The sequence below is a fragment of the Drosophila pseudoobscura genome, chromosome 4 (genome assembly GCF_009870125.1).
Source record: "Drosophila pseudoobscura strain MV-25-SWS-2005 chromosome 4, UCI_Dpse_MV25, whole genome shotgun sequence".
Taxonomy (NCBI): domain Eukaryota; kingdom Metazoa; phylum Arthropoda; class Insecta; order Diptera; family Drosophilidae; genus Drosophila; species Drosophila pseudoobscura.
This window is the reverse complement of record NC_046681.1, coordinates 28,954,885-28,977,537: the sequence shown is the minus strand read 5'-3', so window position 1 is coordinate 28,977,537 and position 22,653 is coordinate 28,954,885. Positions and strand designations below refer to the sequence as shown.

The following is a 22,653-nucleotide window of genomic DNA, read 5'->3' as shown; positions in this document are numbered from 1 at the left end:
GCCACATAAATTGGCCGCAGAGTATAAAATACTTTTTTTCGCATCTACCGACGGAAAACGTAAAACGTAAAACGTTTCTGATGAAAGACTTTTGGTAAATTATACTTAAAAAGGTTTACTCTGGGGGTTACTATGGCTGGGTTCTTCCCTTTGCTGTGGAATATTTAACTGCCAGGAAACCAAGTAGCCTATTAATACTTAGTTTCTGTCATATACATATCTGTACATAAAGCGTATATAAACGCAGGGACATAAACAATAATTGTTTATGTTACACATTCCCTTTCCACAGCAACAAGATCTGCCTCTTGAGCGCTGATCTGCTAGCTGCCCAAACTGCTGATCAGGCATTTCCCCAAAAATCAGGCAGAACCCAAACGCACTGATACTGCTGCTGTGTGTTTTTTAACGCTGATCATGCATTTCACTTCATAGGATGAATGGGAGAACTCTCGGTCTCCGATAAACATAGGCACAATATCAATAAAAATTCATATTCAACCCTTTTAAGCGAATTAATTAGTTTTTATAATGGATTAACTACAAAAATATTGCAAACATAACATAACACAAAATATGCATAATTTCCAGTACTCCAATTCATTCCTTAATAAATACCATCAACATTATTAAACATAATAATTAAATAAATAAAATGCATGAAATACTCATATGTACATATGTATATGCAAAATAAATACAAGAAAAAAAGCGTTTTCCCATTATAGTAAACCTTTTCCGGAGCAGAATTTCCTCACTTTTCTCTTGCCGCTCTGGGATTATTGATCTCCAACAAATTGTGTCGTCAAACAACAACGACCACAATGTATCCACATTTAGGTATTTGCCGAGGGAGCATTTTGCTTCAATTTGTTGACACATTTTTAATTCATTTTTTAATGTTTTCCATGTTAAACGAATAAATCCCCGCCAAGGCAAATGGGTTAAAACAAAAGGCGGCACAAACAACAAATAAAACCAATGTCAGGCCGTGCCATAAAATAGTTGGTTCGGACACAGCGATTAAATTGCGGACTCCCAGTCCCCCACCATCGGCATCGCCTGAGCGCCGAATACGAGTATTTATTTTCCTTTTATTTCTTTTGATTGAAAACACACACAAATCGATTATTATTAACGATTTTTTGCCAATACTTTTTTGCAGTGCCACTGCCAAGGTCTGTGCCCCGATGGCCAATTCATTTCGATATCCAGGCATAAACATCAATTAAGTGCGCCTGAAAAATTGGCATGTATTTTAAATGGGCTGTTCTTGTCGGAGCAATAGATACGGATGTATGCAGATATTTTTTTAAACATTTAATTAAATTACCCACACAATCACCCACACATACATACTCGTAGTACAGTGCATTCAATAGGTGTACAATTTCTGGCTTTTTTTGAGGGACTTTAACCCCAGGCCGTGGCGCCGCTTGACTGACGTTGCCTCACTGACCAACGGCGTGGTTCTCATTCATATGTACACATGAGATGTGTGGCTCTACCAGTAATTCCCCCACGGGGTCAGAGGTTAATTGATGATAAATTCACCATGTGTGAGTGAGCCACACAAATTGAACCATCGCCGCCCCCTTTCTCCGTAGCGAAAGAACTGAGAAATAAGCTGAAAAGGCATTTAATTAATGAGCAATTGATTAAATCATAAACAAAGCAGCGCACGGACACCCCAGCGACACCAAATCACCCAGTCACACAATCATACAATCTAAATTGAATACTCAACAATGTCATGGCATTTTCACTTCTTTTTTCCCGTTCTATCTGCATTTTCTTTTCGCTTTTCCCCCGACATTGTCTCTCTCTCTCTGTCTCTGTTTCTCTGACAAGTGCAATGATTTCTGGACATGCCACATCAAATGGACGTCGACGTTTGACTCTCGGTGCGTTGTAATTGTTGCCGCAATTTGTTGAAATGTCAGAGTGCCTGCCACTCCGGACTGTGCTGCACTCGAACTTGTCAGGCCCCCACATTCCACCAGGGGGACTGGATAATGAATGGGACTATGACGGTGACGGTGACGGTGCTAGTGACGGTGACGCTAACTGTTAATATAGTGCAATGGTTACTCTTACGGGGCACGATACTCTGGGCTTTAGTTTTATTATGCCAGAGGCAGTAACTTGTCTGGGTGTTTGGCTGCAAACAAGGGTCGAAGTGGATCTACTTATGATGGTAATTCCAGCAGACTTTAAGTGCGGATATACTCGTACTTTTTATGGTCTTAAGTGGATAGATAGGTGTGGCAAGAGAATCTAGAGCAGGCTCTGTAAACTGTGAACTAGATACCCTTTGAATATATATAGAAAAACTCACTCTCATTAAATCCTATTCTTCTTATGAATATTCTAATGGAAAATCTTTCAATTGATATCATTGAAGAGGTCGTAGCTCTCTCAGTTCCAGCAGAGATGTCACGAGCAGCAAGCTCGTAAGATGCTTAAATATTAAGATTGGCCTCTGGCCCTCTGGGGCTATCTGTACACCTATTAAGTATTCAGAAAGTATCTCTCGGTGGAAACGCTCGTTCTGCGTGGCACCATAGATAAGAGGATGTGCTGTGCAGAGGCGGGAAATGGGAAATGGGGCGACACCTCGTGGTGTCACTTCCACACTCAGATGCACGATGCACGGCCCGACACCTGACAGCCACTCAGCAGCGAGTGCTTGTCGGATTTTAAAAATAATAACAAAAACGAACGGAAAATGTCAAAAAAAACAACAAAAACAACAAGAATGGAAAGCAAAAATCATGCATGCAAAATGAAAGCGAAACGGAAAATGGGAAAACATGACTGGCGCTGTGTGGGAAAGGGGTGGAGGAAAACAGTAGCAAAAGCTACCAAGGATGACAGGACACTTTTGAATGTGTCAGTTAAATGAAAAGCCACACACCCAGCCGCACAGAACAATGGCTAGTTCTTTAAGATGGCCTTCCAGACGGAAAATTATTATTATTATTATGATTTAAAGCAGATCTTTGCCAACGCAAACAGGTAAGGTATAGGTATGTCTATATTGTAAAGCATTCATAAGAACGATGGATCTGCAAGGGTATCTGAAGCTTCGACCTCCGAAACTATTATTTCTTCCTTGTCTTGTATTTTTTGGGTCTCCCGCTGCTACTAGAGAGCCGGAAAACCCGAAAAACTTAAGAGATGTCAAGGTTGATGAGTTTGTATCTGTGGAAAACATGCACCCACACACACACGTCTGCGAACCCCAGGCACAAGTCAAAGTTCGGACAAAAGTTTTGCAAATTCAATAGAGCAGGCGAGCTGAAACCATTTTGTGGCTGGCTATGATGGAGAGGCTGTGTGTCGCCACTCTGCCAGCCCATCCCCGATAGCCCCTCCCGGGCATCTCCGATGACAGCACAAATATGCAAAGTCAAGTGGCAATTTATCATGCAATGCAGCGCAGCGCCCCGCGCTGCCAAAGGTGGCGGGCCGGGACCCGGGACCCGGGCCCCACCGCTGCGAGGGCCACAGTGTGGGGTTAAGTGGCAAACTAAATTGAAACGGCAGCGCCGCACTATGCGTGGGCTGCTCTGCTGACACGCCCCCAGCAAACGCAGCGGCAAACGCTGCCGCTTGAGCCCCCTGGACATTGAATGCAGGGTGATTTGTGTGTACGTACATATATCTCATAGGAGAGAGAGGGCTGCATTTGTGGCACCTTTGCGAGTAACAGACATTTGTGTATAAATCAATTGTTCCTTATCAATGAATGGTTTGAGGTTTATTTACTTCTTGCTCAGAAAGTAAACAATTATTTATGGCTCCCATAAATGGACGATGTTGTTTTAGTGTTTTCTAATGTCTATGATGGAAAGTAGTTCTTTATTTACCTTTTCGATTACCTCTTAGCTAGATTACTTCTTACTCTGTGTTTGTTTGCAAATAAAATCAGAATTTTACATATCGCTTTTACACCCCGTTCCCCTTACCTGTTCTCAATAGTGTGCACAAGCCCCATTCCACTTCATATCGAATATATTTACAAGATATAATAACTTATCCAAACATGTCTTGCTGTTTGTCTTGCCATCCTACCATTTCTGTTTGTCTTAATGTTGAGTTTTCATTACGATTCGGGGATTATTGTCCCCTCCTCCTCCAACAGCTGAGTAAAAACAGTAAAAATCTCCATAAGCTGCACACCATTTTATTGGTACACTATCTGCCAAAACTACCAACCTGCTACAACGATATCACAGCGAATAGAACATTTGGATATTTACACATTTTCCGCTCGCCTTTCTTCCGGCTGGCATGGGGCCGCGTGGCGCTGTTTGTTTTCAGTTCGTTTGGCATTAAAATCGATGCGGCGCTGACCTTTCCCTCAATTAAAAGCGCACACATACGAACGTAATGCAGGCACAGTGCCGGCGAAAAGTAATGGGACACTTTTTCAGCAGAGGCGTTGCTGTCGACACTTTACCTCATTAGCGACAGCAGCCGCTTGTATAATTAATGACTGTGCCCCGTTCCCGTGCCTGTGCCTGTGCCTGGGCCCGTGCCTGGGCCCGTGCGGGCTTCATATTGATTCTAATTTGTGGAATTTACTGGATAAATATGATAAATACAGGAGAAGGAAAGGCAGCAGGACTACTCGAGCGGAATTCCACCCGACTGGCTGGCCAGAGTGCAACCTGATCGGGCGAGAGAGGAACACTTATCCCGGCAACCGAGGAAAGTAATTAACCAGCCCCGATTTGGCTGAGCTTGGCTTTGTCACTCTGCTGGTCAATCCGAGGCAGTTGGTCACTCGACAATCCCTGGCGGAAATGCTTGACAACCGCAGTGCGGTTGACGGGACCCGACCCCGGAAATGTTCTCTGCTGCCGACAAGCCTCAAGAGATCCCAACCAAAGACACTCGTCCTCGTCAGTAAGTGACCGCAGCAGCAGCAGCAGCAGCAGCAGCAGCAGCAGCAGCAGCAGTGGCAGGAGCCGCAGCAGTAGCAGAAGCAGTGGCAGCACCAGTGGCAGCACCAGTGGCAGCAGCCGTGGGTGGTCGGTGTGGGAGGAAAGGACAGGCGTTGCGGTGGAGTCGGAACGGGTTGTCAGGGAACTGGGAAAGACGGAGTAATATGCGTAATTAAACAAAACCGCAAGTGGGACACAGCAACAGGAATAACAGCAACGAGTTCTTGGGAGCAGAGGATGCCGCTGCTAAGGGCAGATACGTACATATACATCGTATATATAATATATAAGTGCGGATAGTCCGAGTACAAAGGGAATAAAGTTTTCGGAAGGGGCAGATGCAGTGCACTACTACAAGCGAGTCATCAATGTTGCACACTGATGAATGATTACTCTCACTAGAGGCTACAAAATATAAACAATGAAGGAGCAATGTAGACTCATTTCAACTTCTAAAATTTGTGTATATCTTTCTATATCTGTATTCCCAAAGTGGAATGGTTTTACTCACTCCTTTATCCCTTCGACTCTTCTCTGCTTCTTAATTGCACTACAAAGTGTGACATAAATTGATGATACCCTTTGGCAAGAGATGACACAGGACTTAAATTAAATATTTGTAGGAACAATTCTGAGGCTGAGGCTGAGGCTGAGTAAGAAGAAAAAACAATCAGAGCCAGAGAGAGAGAGAGAGAGCAAGTCATGGTAGGAGAAGGAGATAAAATCAAAGGAAAGAGTCAGAGAAGAGAGCAAAAATGCAGTGCCACATAAATGTGGAGCATGCAGATTGAAGTGTCGGGGCTGTGTCAGCCAGAAATGGGAAAATGGAAGCGCCGGCCCGTTGGAAAATCAGCATGTGCCAGGCGATGGGAATGCCATTCAAAGGGAGCTTAATATTGAAGTCCCACCCAAAAAAAAAACCAGCCCCCACGAACTTTTAGTGCCGTAGAAATTGATCCAAAGACAGAGGGCAAATATCGCCACAGCAGAGTACGAGTCGAAGTGCAACAGATACTTTCATATCTGTTAGATACAGAGCAGAGGCTTCATATGCAACAATGTGGCATCGATTTTCTATTAGCCACGAGACACTTGAGCTAGAAAACTAAATACCGACAGCAAATATTGATAAAAACGGAACTGGTGGAAAATGAAAGGAAAATTGAAAAAATTGCAACAAAAATAAGAAAGAATATTATTGATGGTACGACGAAGAAATACCCTCAACAGGAAAACCTGTTCCTCATTTCTTTTATATTTATACAATTCAACCAAGTCTTATCTCCATATCTTTCATGGATTGTGGTTGTACCTTTGTGATCTTTTAATATTACTCGTTCTTTCTTTTACACGTTTCCAAGGGGTATACCCTTAGTTCTTAGTACGAATATCGGGTGGAAAACAACAGCAATATGAATGAACCTAAAACTCGTAACTGTTCAAAGGCAACGGAAAGAACATAATAAAGTCTGTCCATGAGACCGAAAATAAAACAGAGAACGTAACGGGAAGGAGGGACGGGACCCCACCCCACCCCACACCACACCACCCCAATGTCAGGCCAGGGCTGGACTGGCTGGGCCGAAAAGTCACTCACCTGTTAGGGCTGCCAAATTTAGCATAAATCCAATTAGCCGCATCGCGTTTTCCACTTTTACTGATTGTTATTAATAATATTTGATGTGGCTCTGGTTCTAGGCCACAGATTTCAGTTCCACTCGCAGTGCCCGCGGCGGGAAGAATTATCTCGTTTATCTAATATCAAAATTGTGCCGCGAGAATTTCACTTCAATTGTTTTGGCTTAGTTTTGCAGTTTATGTTGTTTGCCTCTTGTTGTTTTTTGGATCCGATCCACCGGAGAGTCGGATCCGAGCGAAATCTCACGACCAGCTTAGCCGGCGAGAGCGAGACGGAGCCACCGGACAGAACGAGACGGCGATACACTATATGTGGGGGAGTGAGAGAGACGAAGTGTACAGAACCAACGCGCACAAATTTCAGAAATTGAATGTGATTTTTTTTTCTCCGAGCATTTTCTCCCGTCGAGCCGAGCAACATTTGGGGCATGAAAGTGTTGTTGCAACACAATCGCAGTTCGAAATGAGGGGCAAAGTTCATGGTGAAAAGCTTCAAGCTTTGAGGAGATATATAATTATAGCACAAATTATAGCAGCTATATAACAATTGCAAATAGTATAACAGTATAAAATCTGCTATAAAACCTGATATAAAACAAGGCGCAAAGATAGGCGCAAACTTGGTTATATAACAAATAACACTGTATAGTACTATTTTACGCCAGGTGGCTACAGTGCAATGTAATAGCTCTAAAGTAAAGCCTATATGGCGGCTCCGTTCCATTTGTCGCTCAAATATATAAAGATATACATATTTTGAAAGCCCACTAACACTTTGACGCTTTGCTATTGCAATACGAGTTAAATTACGAATAGTTCTCCTACAAACAAGTACGTGGAATTCCCGAGTCGGCTTAACATTAACATATAACTTACATGTTAAATGCAAGCAAACGCTAAAATATAACAGCTCAAAAAGTGCAAAAAGGCGCAACAATTTTTTCGTTGGTATATTTCGGTATTTTTGTCAATTTCATCAATCTACTAAATTTCTTAATTGAATTAAATTATAAATCCAATAAAAGCAAGTATTTCGAATAGACCAATCATGTATAGAATTGATTTATCAATCGTACAAAATTAAGTGGGCATGGCTAAATGTTCTATATAGATAGTATTATTCAACGGAACAAAGAATTGGTCGTTTTTTGAAAAAAAAAATTTGGGAAATATTCGGTATTTTCCGGTGGTATTTTAAAACATGAAAATTTCGTGGAAAAAAGAAGAAGAAGACGAATTCACAGCAAAATCACAGCAAAATCATAGCAAAATCATAGCAAAATCATAGCAAAAGGAAGAAGAAGAACAGACCGCGGACTGGGGGTGGGGGTGAACAGCTGTTCGGCTAAAACGGCAACTGGCGTCTGGTGCGATGGAAAGACGTGGGGAATGGGGCATGTTCTCGCGTCGGTCCGATGCGGAGGCTCATCTCATCGAGATCACCCGCGTGGATGGCAGCCGTCGTGCTTTGTGGAAGGGGGGTGGAGAAGCCGCGTTCCCTCGTCCTCGAGACGCGTCGCGGGTGCATTACTTGAACAGAGTCGCCCCGGACTCCATAAGCCGCGCCACGATGGACGAATCCGAGCTGCAACCATAACCGGGAGCTCACATTCAAAAAAGTTCGATTTGGCGCGCACCACTCGGTATATTTTTCAAGTGAGACCGTATATACTGTAGAAACTGGTTTTCGCCGCGCTCCCATGAGGTGTTTTTTAGTGCTAAATGGTATTTTTGTCATCTATTAATTTAATTTTCAATGTTATATAGAAATCCAATTAATGCAAGTATATCGAATAGGCCAATCATGTATAGAATTGATTCATCAATCGTATAAAATTGCGTGGGCATGGCTAAATGTTCTATATAAATAGTATTATTCAACGGAACAAAGAATATGAGGAATTTGAATTCGCCGCAGTTCACCGCAGTTCGCCGCAGTTCGCCGCAGTTCGCCCCACTTCGCTTTAGCAACAATGAGTCTCATTCCATACACAAACATGTTGCTAGTTCCAAGCACACATACCCTGGGGGAAATTGATGTTATAGAACTGTGAATACGTTTGTCTTCCAACGCTCAGTAGGTATCAGGATCGACATAAATATATACAAGATACTTATAATGTACTTGAATATGTCTAAAGAATATCAATTTGAGAAAAGGTCGTAGTAAATTGCGTTTGATCTACATATAAAATTAACGAAATAGGGTATACAAAGACCTATACACGCATCATGTCATCAAATACCAGCAACATTGCGACTGTTTTTTTTGTTGAACTATTTTGTTTAAACCTTGTTTTAGTCAAAATACAACAAAAGCAAGGACTTAAAACTAACCAATTGTATAGAAAATTGATTCATCAATGCGTTAAAATTATGTGGGCACGGCTAAAAGTTCTATATAGCTAGTAATATTCAACGGAAGAAAGAAAACGAGGAATACAATAGAACTTTCATTCGTCAGTATATTTACGGTATATTTTTTAAGTGAGACGGTATGTTTCGGTATATCCCGATATTTATCGATAAGTAAAATAATAAAAACAATGCTGGTAAATAATTTTTTATAAAAATTTTTAAAAAAACTTTTGAAATGCGTTCCAGAGCCCGACGACTGATAAAGAAGAAACAAAGGCAACGGCGACGACAGAAGCATGCCAAAGAGCGTGACAGGGAGGAGCAAGAAGCAGAAGCCAGGCGACTGGAAGACCCCGAATACCACAAATGGCTCCAAAAGCAGTCGGAGCTGGAGAATTTCCAGCGTTTGGCTACCGAGCGCCAACAGCAGGAGGAGGAGGAAGCCTGGCTCCGACGTGAAGCACTCGCCCAGCGGCAATTTCGTTTGGATGCGGCCAAGCGGCGCCAGGAGGAGGAGGAAGTAGAACGCTTGAAGGATGAAGAGGCAAAGGCGCTGACTAAACGAAAGGAGGAGCAGAAAAAGCGGCGCCAGGAACGACAAACGTTGGCCGAAAGAGCTGCCGACGAATTTGAATCGATGATGAAGAGCATGGACGAATATCTGCACAACGCAAAGCTGGAAAAACCTCCGGATCATCTGTTGCGTTTGGTGGAGACGCACCCCGAAGAGCGACCATGCGAGTTCTTCACTCGCACAAACTCCTGCCGCTACGGCCACAGCTGCACCTTTAACCACAGACGCCCCATGCTGGGAAGGATCTTGTTAATCCGCCACTTTTTCAGCCATTCGCTGCTGCATGACAAGAAAGTGCACAAGGAGTACGCCAGCGGCGATGAAGGCTTGGAGATGACGGAGCACGATCTGCGCAGCGACTATGATGAGTTTTTCAATGACGCCGTCACAGAGCTGGAGAAATTTGGGAAAATTGTAAATTTTCGTGCTTTGAGGAATACGCTGGAACATCTTAGTGGTCATGTCTTTGTGGAATACGCGAATGAGAAGTTTGTCTATCCCCTCAATCCATAAACGAGTTCCGTTAATTAATTTACTCTTCCTTTTAAGGTGTGCCTTGCGTGCCTTTATCAATCTGCAAGGTCGTTACTATGCGTCCCGGCGCCTCAACGTGGAGTTCTCTAATCTTCACACCTGGCGTGGCGCGGTCTGCGGTACGTGAACTGCATGCCAAGAGCCGTATCCTTTGACAAAACAAACCAATCATTTGCAATCACGCATATCTTATTTATTATAACATTTTTATCAAAATCTATTGATTCTTAAAGGTTTGTCCTTAACACGCAAATGTCCCAAAGGTAATAGCTGCGGCTATCTGCATTTGTTTCGCAATCCGAACAATTTGTTCAACAAGGATTTGGAGTACACGACTACACCAAGAAGTGTCCGCAATTCAGGAAAGTCTCCCATGCCGAAGACTCCAAGGTAAGGTCATATATAGTTCGTCCATTCTATAATTACTGAATGTTTAATTTTTGCAGCTGGAATGACGGTGACGATGATAGAGCCAGGAACTGGCGCTGGTCGGAGAGTCCTGAATTAGAACTGGAGAACTCCAAGGGATTGGGCAATCATATTCAGACGTCGAGAAGAGAGCACGATCTCAAGAGTCCCCGCCGCAAAGAGCATCATTCCAGATCAAGAAATGGCAGTTATCGTAGGACAGACTGGAGTTCATCCAGATCTAATCGTGAATACTCTTCTAGAAGAGATCGCAGCTCATATAAATCAAATACTGATTGCCACTCCTCCAGATCGAATCGTGATAGTAGTCCTAGCCCTAGAATATATGGTGAAAAGTCCCCCACATCGGTTAGATCCCACCAGGAATTGAGTTTCCGCAGCGATCACTATCGCTCCAGATCCCCTCAGTTCCATCAAAGATCTCGAAAATAAAAACCACGGTATTTATTTAATTTTGTTTTATGGGACTTTACAAAATTTTATTCAATCTCTTTATGGGAGGAGGTGGAAATATGAGTGTCTCAAACAAGAATACTAAAGAGATTCAATTTCAATGTGTTGTATAGATGAAAGTAAGAGCAAAGGTCCAGTATAAATATTTCGTCACTTTGTGTGTGCAGTGGTCGGAAATCGACTCAATTGTTTACCACGGAAGGGGGTTCTACGTGTAAAATTGGCAGTTTCGGAACGATAAAGTGAAATATAGTATAAGGGAAGGGAGTACGAGTGCGTGCTGGGGGTGAGAGAAGGAGCACATATACATATGTGGTGGTAGTGTGCATGTAGGTGGTAAGATCGGAAATTATAAATTCTAAAGTCTATTTGTCTTGCTTTCTTCCGTTTTCGTCGTACACATACAAACAAAAATTATACAAAAACTCGTTTAAGGAATATTATAATAAGTAGCTTTAAAATTAGGCAAACAACACGACCTTCTTATAGACGAATGCCAGGATTTGTGGCAGCCACATAGCGCAGCAGCTCCTCGTTGTCCTCACAGATTACGGGCTTCTCGTGGTAGCAGGCAACATCGTGCCATGCGATGCCATCGTTGTAGACGTTGTTCAGCACGGACAGACACTGCTCCTTGGTCTGGTTGATATCGTACTCGGCATTGTCGGGCTGTGGACGCTTCTTGTGGCCGGTCTGCGACCAGGGATTGTAGCCCCATCCCTGAGGAATGCGGTTGGTGGCCTGGATCTTCTCGCGGGTTGCGGACCAGAACCATCCATAGACGCTCTTGGGCTCCAGATCGGGACGGTTCTCGCAGCCAGCAAAGTCACAGATGCGGCCCGCTGTCCAGATGTATGGGACGTCGTTCTGCTGGATCACACGGAAGATCAGATTGTTTTTCTCTTGGGTCTCCAAAGCCACCAGGTCCATGCAGTATTCGCGGCACAGGTTACGGCCATCCAGCCAGTCGACCTTCTTGTTGGCCAAAGCGGGCACGTGGGTGGTTAGGAACATGTTTTTGCCGCGGTAGGAGAACTCCTTGGGGCCTGCAACAAAAGATAGAGAGTGCGATTAGCCTGGGTGTGGCTCAAGACCGGTTATCATCGTCCCGAGTTCAATTTCAATTTCAATGCGAGTCCCAAAGCAATGGACTTGTACCTGTACCTCTGTACCTCCGATGCCTCGTCGGATACCTCATCCATTGGCGAAAAGCAAAAACGCCACGGGCCTTACACAACTTCCCCACTCGGGGCCCCGAGAGGTTACGCAATCTTCGCAATTTATGCAGCATGCTTCTTTTTTGCGCTGCTACTGCTACTGCTGCCACACCGAGAGCTGGAGCTACTGTCTGCCTCTGTTTTGTGCATCGCAAAAGGTTTTGTGTGCCTTTGTTTGTCTACGGGGCAACAATGGGAGGCGAGGCCCCCGCGCTTCCTAAAATCCAGTGCTGGTGTTCGGAGGCACATCTGTGGGGCCATTGTGCCACCAGTCCCCGTCCATGTCTCCTGCTTCTTCTGCTCTTTCTCGAACTTGTTTCACATCGCTGCCTCCGTTTGGCTACTGCACCTTTTCGCCAGCTTCCATTTGATTAGCTATATGTGCGATATGCCACGCCCCAAGCCCACGCCCCACGCCCCTTGCCCCTGGTCCCTGGCCCCCTCTAGCCTATAGCCTCTTTTCACTGCTGCTGGCACGCGTCATTAGCCGCGCCGCTCTTTAAGCCGCTTTTACGGGCGGGCGGCGCAGTTGCAGCCGTCACTTTTGCAATTTCCAGCCTCTGACTTCACGTCAAATCAGCTTAAGTCCCCGCATAATGGCCTTATTTGCCATTGTTTGCACATTATTATTTATTTAAGCTGCCGCTTCCAATTTCCCCATCGCACATTTCCAGGCTCCTTTGTGGTGTGGTGTGCTGTGCTGTGGTGTGGCACCCGGGTCAAGGCAATAAACAAAAAGTACCCAACATTCAATACTCAATGCCTCACTTTCTTCGGCTGTATACTATTTTCCTCTAGCTTGAAAAAACTTGCATAATAATCAGGTAGTGGCACTAGCGCTTGCAGCATTTCAGTTTTTGCGATTGGCATCTGTAAATGAGCTGTTAATTTCCACAGAAAACCCCCTTTTCGTCTCTCGAACATGGCTTAGAAAAAGCCCCAAGCGCCTGGTCGAGTAAACGTATACCTTAGAAATACATACGAAGCACCTCGTCGAATATGACTTAGAAAAACCAGACCGTTTTCGAATGTTAATGATTAGGCGAATGCATGCCTGGGAGAGTGCTATTGTTGTTCGTCCACAAAAGGCAATTAAGTTTTGAATAGTTAATCAGTTGATTTAACTATTTGAGACCTACAAAAACTTGCGCCTGTATAACTGGAAGTTTCTAAAAAGATGAAAGATCTAAATCGCAGCAGCACCCAAACTGGAAATGCAACTTTGTGACGCCCCAAAATTAAGTTGCATGTTTAACTGCTCGACCTGTATATGACTGCACACCACACATATTGTATATGTATTTTCCTGTGTGGTTGGGTTTGTGTTAGGGTTTGTCTAATTAGCAATAACTGCAAAGTGTTCATTAGTGTACCGGATATGCAGTGGTGATGATGATGCTATTGTTTAAGCGTTTTGCCTGGCCGCCTGGCCGCCTGCCCGCCTACCCGCCTACCCGTCTGAACCCTGATGCAATTTGTGCAATCTCAAGCGATGACTGGCAGCACCGATTACGTACAGCAGGCAGCTCTTGCACTGGAATTAAGAGTGTTTCGCACAAGGACCTAGTTTATTCAGTTCTTGATAGTTTCGTTCAAACTATGCCGTGCCAGATGAAGCAGAAACGATTAGGTATTACCATGGAGTAATCAAATATAACAAGTTCTCTTTCGAAAACATACGCAATTGATGAAGAAATACTCCGCAACTGGTTCTGCGTGTAGGACCCGCTCCCGTTGAACTAGAGCTCACATCAGAGCCCGCACCTAAACAAGCTTTGTGGAATTTAATTTTTAAAAATAGCCAGGCAAAGAAAGTGTGTAAAAACTATTAAAACAAATGCTAACAAAACACGTCAGCGACCTTCAGGCCAGCCCCCGCACCACTGTGGTGCTGTGGTGCTGTGGCGCTGTGGAGCTGTGGCTACACCCACACGTCGCATTGCCCAACAATTTCAAGTGCAAACTTGGAAAACGATGAGCCGACTGACAATGGCTTAATATTCTCAACACGTCTCCCCACTTTTACTTTTCGCCCAGTGCATTTTTGAGGCCCATTTATATCTAAACTTTAGATTTGGATTGGGATACTTACGGCTGGCGCACTTGGCGGGCACGGGCAGTGAGAGGAAGCGACCCGGCTTGGTCGCTGTGGTCGTTGTGGTGGTTCTGGCCGCATTGCCGCAGGCCACCACCACGCAGAAAGCCGCTATCGCCAAAGTGACTTTCATCTGCAAAAACGAAGACAAGAATGGGTGGAAAAAGCGTGAGTAAAACGTTTGTAAATAAGTCAAAGTAAAATATGGTAAAACCAGCCATTCATTTGTCCGATTTGGCAAGTTTTTCGTACAGTTAAAGATGGAGATACGGCTACATCTACAGCTACAGCTACAGCTACGGATATGTAAATTGTTAACACGTTGTCATTAACATAAATTTGTACACGATTATTGAGCGATAAAGATGCCATTCCATTCCGCACCGCGCCCTTTTGTCCGCTTCACCAATGCGTGCGTATACGCAATTTTGTATAATTTTTCAACTCGATGGCGAATCAAAGATGTAAGCTGGCGTGTGAGATCGGTTTTTATGTCAAGGATGCGCAACCGGTTGCCCCCGGGGGCACTTGAGAGCGGCCACTGACACACTGCCACACTGACTACCAAGCGCCGATGGCTGCTGGCGTTGGCTGCTGGCCGATGGCTGATGGCTGATGGTGGCGACGACACTTGAGACTTTATTATTTTTATTGTGGCGCAGCGGCAACGTGATCAGCATCGAGCATCGAGCATCGAGCAGCGGCCAGATCATCGCCAGCACATCACATTATTCATAAGAAACATAAATGCGTGTACCGCAGCAAGAGATACCCTTGTAGAGCCCGTATTCCTAAGGGAGCTTTCGATGATGTTTTACAAGCCACCTCTAGAACTAAGGGACCAGGCGGTCTCCATCTGCATCACATCGGAAAGTGTTTCCTTCTCTGCCTGACAAACGCCACTTCAAAATAGTTATGGCCTGCACAAAGTAGGGTGTACAAATTCATTTAGCATCTGCATCAGCTTTAGCGGCAGCCACAGCAAACATGTTGATTACACAAGCTGGGGGCTTTGGGGCTCTGGGGCTCTGGGGCTGACCTTAACTGGTTTTATTGACTTTTTATCGCCTGCTTTCCGACGTTGCGTGTCTGCAGGTCCGGCCGGGCTAGAACCTTCCACGTCTTTAGCATTTTAATTAAACTCTAAGCTGTTTCTATTCCTTATGCTAATGCAATGCAATGCTCATTCATCGGGGCTCAATGTCCCCAGACAGGGATTGATCTATGAAATTAATTAAATTCGCTTCGATTTGATTGCGTATCTCCCATTGATATTTATCGCGTTTATTTGACCGCCTGCTGTCCGCTGATTTGGCAACTATAAATCATTAATGACTCCGCTTATCAACGGCGGCCAGTGGCTGGTTTGGAAATTCAAAGAGATCAATTTCATGCATAATGAAAAGTGGATTTCGAAGCATGGCCTGCCCATTATTTATTTCATTTTCGACAGCGACATTTTCGAACTGAAGAGTTCAAACGTGAAACGCGCCTCTCAGTCCGTCCATCAGTCCATCCATCGGTCAAACAAACGCGTTTGGAAATATGCATTTCAATATCTACGGGTATTTTTGTTTCTTTTTTGGTTTATCGTTATTTTGTTTGTTCATTTGTTGCGTTTTGTAATTTGTCCATCAGCGCCTTGGCACTTGATTGTTTCCCACTCCACGGTCCCCGTCTCCCATGCCTCGTTTCATGCATGTTAATCCATCAGTCGACGCGGCTGATGATGCATTTAATTATATAGATTGGGCTCTGGGGTTCCACAGATCACTGCCGTTCCGTCAGACGTCAGTCAGTGCCCTTTACAGCCCGTGGTCGTACATAATCGTGTGTTTCTCTTTTTCGGCCCTTTTCTTCGAGAGGTTATGGGTTATGAACATTTTCGTTTGCAGCTTGCGCAAACTTTTCAATTTTCAGCCATGGAATGTGTACTTTTTAGTGGGAACAGAACTGCTTAAAGTTTGAACAGAAAGATATATGTGTATAACTGGGAAATTCTTGGAATCTTTAGGCTAATTTTTCATTTTAAGCTTCTTTCTTTAAATGATCAAGATCACACGTTCCTTGTTCTTGGAACAGAACAGAAACATTAGCATTTCAACAAATGACTGAGGCAACGAACTCGTTTTCTGAAGACTCTCCCGTGAAATCAACTTTAGTTCTCATTTATTCTGGTCTTTCAAGTTCTGAATGGGGTTTTTTTCATTTGTGTCGGGATGGGAATGGGTTTATCAAGCTTCCATATCATATCCTTCAACAGCTCACAGCACTACAATTGTTTCGGGTTTAGGCATATTTTATCACACACTTGTCTGGTAGTCCTTTGATTGTTCACACACATACACACACACAGTATGTATATAGAGACACTGTATATCCTTGAACGCGGGTCTGGTGCTTACCTTTGCTTGCTTTTCGGGTAACACTTCACACCGCTGTATTGTCCACTCTTTCAAAGGGAGACAACCAGACGAGACCAGACGCAAACGAAAACAAAAGTCAATTGGCAGCAGCAAAGTGTTTTATAGTCGAGATCCCCCTGCCAGGTGCCACTTCGTGCAGCTTGAAAAGCTGCGATGGTGACGGCGTTTCAGAGTTCGGCTCTCGGCCTCAGCTTCGGCAGCGGCAACGGCAGCAGCAACGGCAGAGCCAGAGGCAGCTTCGTCAAGCTTTCTGGCTTAAAGCAACAAAATCTCCACGAGATGAGTTGGCCAGAACATCTTTTAGACGATGGCGACAACTCTTGTCTATAAATATTTATACCCCCAGACGTTCTTTTTTTTAGCGTTTTTTTTCTTATTTATTTACTTTTTATTTAAAGCAAGCTTTTGTCTCAGCCCAAACTGTAGTTTGATCGTTTTTTATAGCTCGGATAGATCCATTAAGTAGTGATCGTTGTAGTGCCTGGCACTCGATTCGAGCCCGAGTATATCCCAATATTTTGTTATAGTATTCACGAATCGATTTATGCAAACACTTGGCGCACCTTCTGCTCATCCATCTCCCTGCCTGCCACATACCATATATCAAATTTGTTTTTTTTTTTTTTTGGTAGAGTGTTTTTGCTAGGCCTTGATCTTGAAAAGCCTTTCGAAATGCCATTAAAACAGAAAACACTGATGATTTGGCTTCTTTTTTCGGCTTGTGGCTTCCGCGCTCGGCCTTTGCGCACGCGCTGAAAGCGGTTCGATTGGTCGCTTCTCCATGGGTTTTTTTCTTTTTCCTTCCCAAAATGCTCAAACAAAAATTGCCCATTTTTGTTTAATTGCCATGTGAATGAACTGGCTGTTTTGTGGGGGAAAGGATGGCCCCAGAGACTGGGTCTCGTAAACGCCCCCGCTTCGATGGGGCCCCCTTGCGTGCTTGGCAGTGCCAGCCGGATCTGAGAATTATTCGGGTTTTGTTCTTAAAAGGTTGTAGAGTTTTATGTTATGTGTTGACTTTTTATTTTCGCTCATAAATATGCAAATTAATTTCTTGATTATGTAATTTATTATGTGCCTGTGTGCGAGTAAATCCCCTCAGCCACTTCCCCGCTGAAATCATTCGGGATTGATTTGGTTCGCATTTTGTGTCGCAAGACGCATCTCGGGGGCAAGTTCAAGTCGAAAATCCTGTTTAATTGTCATCATCAACTTGACATTTGACGGATTTTGAACCCGTGACTCTTGGACAGCTCTAATGTTTAACCTTACAGCCAGCGACTGGGTGACTGGTGACGGGTGACTCTTTTGACTCCGTCTTTCATTTTCATTTAGGTATTTGTGTGCGTTTTGTTACTTTTATTTTTGTTATATTTCTGTTGTCTGCTAATTGACCATGAAGATGTTTCAGCCAAGTTGTTTGGGCGGCACTTTTGTTTGCCATTTAGTGGCATTTAATAGCGAACTAATTTTGAAAGCGGATTTGAAGTTCGAACGTACAAAAGGAGGGGCTGCTGACAGACACACAGCCACACAGCACCTCCAATTCCAGCTGCTCCCTCTCCACGGGGAGGAGCTCAGCCCTGCCCCTTTGCATATTTTAATTAGCCCTATTAATATATTACTCTTTTAAAGTCCGGCAGTCACCTGCCTTGGGGAGGGGCCATGTGCCAAAGCCCTGAATGGTGTTGGCCCAACAGATTAACACCGACACCAAATTAATTACACTTTTAGCTGTTCGGTGCTAAGTTCAAATTGCCAAAAAATACAAAAGAAAAAAGAAGAAAAATACACATAATACTTGTGCGATTGGGAAACATTTCGGTTGGTGACTAGCACGAAGGCTGGTCACGTTGATCAAGGATGGAATCGCAGGGGAAGTACAAAGGTATTTGGCCACATAACTCTCAGACTTCGCTCAACATGTGATACTACATTCATCGTTTTATTTGGGCTATAATTATGTTTGTAACCTAAAAAAACCCAAGAAAGTTTCTTGTTGGTGCACGGCCGGAGTCCAGTCGTTTCATCAGATATCGATTCTTGGGCGGGGCTCTCACGGGTGCTTCGGACTTCTTGGGGGTTTTATTGACGGTTCTTTTGAGTTCTTTTGAAGGTCTTCCGTTTCCGAAAAGTTCGATTGACCGATTCGGAGAACATCGATTCCTCTGGTGATTCATCGACGCATTCCAGTTATATCTTTGCCTACATCATTCCTTACCTTCAACATTGAAAGATTTGCCTTTGAAAAATCTCCTCTGTTTTCTAGACTATAGATATATGTAATCCTTCGATTCAGAGAAATCGGTTAGTGATTCGTCTCTTTCTTTGAAAGGACATTTCGGCGTAGATTATTGCACATGGATTAAATATAATTATGTTTGATTTTTCTCCGTTTGCTATGAAATCTTCGTAGCAAAACGCTGTGGCGCTCTGCAATTAAAGAACTCAACAAAATGCCTCTGATTCCCTTCCCAAGAATCATCTACAGCCATTGTTTCCACTTAATAATTTGAATGCAAATCGACAATGTTCTTGACGCTTCTTGAAGCTTGCATCCGCAAATCTCAACATCTTTTTGCATCTGTTGCATCCGTTGAATGTTTTTCCTTCCTTTTTCCCCTTTTTTTGACGTCAGTTATTGTACATTTTCGCCCTTGAATCTGGTTTTTGAATTCGGGTTTTTGTGTGTGTTTTTTTACAGATGCCTGCACTTCCTGCGGCTCTGCCTTCGCCAGCCACCGATTGACCTTGTGAAGTTCAAAAGCCGCTGGAAAACGAGACCTGACAAGCGTCAATTGGAACAGAAGAGGCTATGTGATACATTCTGGGCAAATCGGTTTAGTCATCTCAGGGAGATCTCTTCTGAAAAACATTGCTAATACGCATCGTGAGCTAGTCATTCAAAAAAGCAAATTGATTGACAGTTTTATGCGATGCCCGACCTTCGCCGAAACATAAAACCTTTTGCAACTACAATGGCACGCGAATGGCTATCCATGCTTTATTTCTGTATCTCTATGTATCTACGCAGATGTGGCCCGCACCGCATTTCCATAATCTGAAGCAAAACATGAAGAGCGGTTCGAAAGCAAAAAAACTTATACAACTTTAAACAAGATCAGTTTGCCCTGAGCGCGGAAGCACCCGTCGACACCAGAAACAGCAGCAGCACCAGCACCCAGCATCACCAGCAGCAGTATCTTAAGATCTGAAGCAGATTCCGCGAGGCTTCCGCTTCAATGCGATGCGTTGCGTTTGAGCAAAAATAAAGAAACAAATACATAATACACACATCACAAAATCACAAAATCAAGATGCAAATTGTCGAGTCAACAATAGCACAAATAGCAACAAAAATAATCAATCTATTTAAACAACAGACACAAGCCAAAGAATAGCCTGAAGCTGACCTTAGCTTGAATTATGGGATTTGATTGGATTGGATTGGATTGGATCGGTTTCGGACTTCGATTCGGACTCGGTCTCAGACTCGACTTGAAGCTGCTGTTCAATTTTTGAATTGAACTTTAGTTCACTTTTCGTTTTATGCTTGCGGTTTTTTTGGTTTTGGTTAGATAGCATTGATTGGCCATATAGAATTTCTATCATTAACATTGAATGGGTCAGCGTCAGCACTGCGGACCTCAACTCATCTGGGGAATGCGTGAAGGCTGTCCGGGGCCCGTGCGTAATTGCAACTTGTTTTACGGCCAAGAAGCTCTGCTACATAGCTGTAGCCATCAAAAAATACAAAAATCAACAACTAAACATTAAACGAGAGAGAAAGGATAGCTTAGGGAGTCGAAGATTTAAACACTCTTTCAGATATAATATAATATAGTCTTGGTGATGGTGCTACTGAAGACGTGGCTGTTTTCTATAAAATTGGTGGGATACAGTTCTCCGATTTCAATCTGACTGGCCTCAAAAATGATATTGAATAGAAACGGGTAAACGACATTGGTTCCCACCTACTTCTCGAACTTATATCGGGAGAGTAGTAGATGTAATGGTACCCACATATTTGCTCTCTCTTTCACCCTTCTTCGCTTTCCAAACATATTCTCAGACTCATAATACCCTCTTTGAGGGTATTAAAAATGCTTTTTAAATGCTTTTGCCTGATCATCAGATGGGAAATGTTGCCAAATTTGACCCCAAGAGGCCGGCCGTCGCCTGTTCATTTGCACATTAGTTGAGATTTAAATGCAGCAACAAAAGTTGTTTGTCTCTTTGTGTGTGCGCTGTGCGTTGGCTGTTGGCTGCTGCTTGTTTGTTGTTTGCTGTTCAAGTGTTGGCGCTTTTGGCTTTTGTCGCACCACACGAAAAGTGATTGGCAACAAATTAATCAAGACCTTGCCGGGGCTCGCGTCAGCAGCAGCGGCAGCCCCATCCGTAGCTCGGTTCCGAAGCGCCCAGCCGGAGAGTAATCATGAAACCTTTTATTCAGGCGCTAGGTGCGAAGCCAAGAAGAAGAACCTCAGCCCCCAAAAAGAGTATCTCCCAGAGATTACGCAACGAGCGAATGGATCGTAAAATCAAAAATCCAAAAAACAACCAACAAAAATAAAGAAATATCAAAATGATTGATGTCTGCAATTTAGCGCATCTGTGTAAAATAAGAAGACGAGAAACGGACCGACTGTTCGTTGTGACACAAAAGAATTAAGTGCCCGGGCACATTTTAAATTCGTCACGGAAAACGTGACAAAAATTTTCCATATGCGAAAAGCTGAAACAACATCAACGGCCCAAGAGATGATTGCGAAAATTCACAGTACAACAAACTTTGACACACATTTGGCATACACACAGAGTGAGATACAGATACCGATACAGCTACAGCTAGAAGAATCTTTGTATCTGAAAGCTGTTTATGAATGAGTCGCCCACAACACACCACCCCACCCCACCCCAGCCCAGCCATGCCATCCCATCCCATCCACATCTGGCTGTGGCCATATTAAATGCTGCCAAACACAATGCAACATAAAGAAACGACCGGCGGGCTAATTGCACAAGACTTGGGCCCAGAGTGCAGTGCCTTGTATTAGTTCATTTAGAATCGCCATTTGTCTAATCAGCGCCATAAATCCGACAAATTATATAAACGTCTCCAGCAACTCCACGGGAAAAAGTAGGTGTGTGCGGAACCCCACTCGACTCTGGGTCCCGTCCCCAACAGCCAGACGTACAGCAAACCAGACAACTAGACACCCAGACGATTCAGTCAGTCAGTCAGTCAGTCAGTCAGGGGCAGATGCGGATGTGGCAACGTTGAGATAGCCGTACCATAGAATGCGCCACCCAATCCGAGTCCAGAGAGGCTCCGTGAATATGCAATAGCTCAACTTTGCATAATTTGTGAGTGTTTTACATTCAGTATTATATGTATATATGTATATTTTTGTAATTTTTACATCATCATCATACCATCCGGCAGCGGGCGGCGTTCAGCATTGTCGTCGTGGAGGAAGTTGCATATTTATAAGGCAAGAAATTGGTTTTTGTTGTACGAGTATTCAGCTCTGGGGTGTCATGCTTATGAAATCAATTGAACATATGTTTCGGCCAGCGCACGGCAGTGTACACTCGTACACTCGTATAGTCATAAACCAGAAGCGCTTAGTCAGACAATTTTCTACAGCACCCCACAGATGAGAACCGCCGCCAGACAAAAGACTTAGGCAACGAACGCGAACTTCTCTCGCTCTTTTGTCTGCTGGAGGGCACAAGTACTGCTGCAGGTCGTTAATTGAAACTGGATAGATGTTGGAGACTTTGGGACTACAGGCTCCAAATGAGGTTGGTCTTCTGCGCCATTGTAATGTCCGCTTCTCGGTTGATGTATCTCAATGGTGGCCCTAAATGATCGGATTCTTTTCGCTTCTCCCCATGCTTGAATTGCTCTGGAATTAGCTAACTTCTTTCAGCTTCTCTCTTCGAATTTCAAGTGCTTTAGAATTTGCTAACT

At 43.9% G+C, this 22,653-nt stretch overlaps 3 protein-coding genes across 4 annotated transcripts in view; 1 reads left to right on the top strand and 2 right to left on the bottom strand.

Annotated features, from left to right (window-relative positions):
* fipi (factor of interpulse interval) overlaps positions 1-6,990 on the bottom strand; it is a 68,337-nt gene extending 61,347 nt beyond the window's left edge. Inside the window, exon 1 of the mRNA XM_001357037.4 lies at positions 6,550-6,990. Within this exon, the coding sequence (XP_001357073.3) occupies positions 6,550-6,592 (43 nt within the window). The 5' untranslated portion in view covers positions 6,593-6,990. The remainder of the gene's footprint in view (positions 1-6,549) is intronic.
* Positions 6,991-9,116: 2,126 nt separating this feature from the next.
* LOC4817686 (U2 small nuclear ribonucleoprotein auxiliary factor 35 kDa subunit-related protein 2) lies at positions 9,117-10,937 on the top strand. 2 transcript variants are annotated; one of them, XM_001357035.4, is made up of 4 exons: positions 9,117-10,010; positions 10,072-10,175; positions 10,290-10,446; positions 10,503-10,937. In XM_001357035.4, the coding sequence occupies exons 1-4, from the start codon at positions 9,184-9,186 to the stop codon at positions 10,915-10,917; spliced, it is 1,503 nt and encodes a 500-aa protein (XP_001357071.4). In that variant the 5' UTR covers positions 9,117-9,183; the 3' UTR covers positions 10,918-10,937. The 2 variants fall into 2 exon arrangements, with proteins under 2 accessions (XP_001357071.4, XP_015036444.2); XM_015180958.2 differs by lacking the exon at positions 10,503-10,937 and having other exon boundaries at positions 10,072-10,200; positions 10,320-10,446.
* On the bottom strand, positions 10,938-16,785 carry slf (C-type lectin domain-containing protein slf). Its single transcript, XM_001357036.4, has 3 exons — positions 16,656-16,785; positions 14,248-14,383; positions 10,938-11,984 (listed from the first exon to the last, which is right to left on the bottom strand). Exons 2-3 carry the CDS (start codon positions 14,381-14,383, stop codon positions 11,422-11,424), a joined length of 699 nt encoding a protein of 232 aa, XP_001357072.3. The 5' UTR covers positions 16,656-16,785; the 3' UTR covers positions 10,938-11,421.
* Between the last annotated feature and the right edge of the window lie 5,868 nt (positions 16,786-22,653).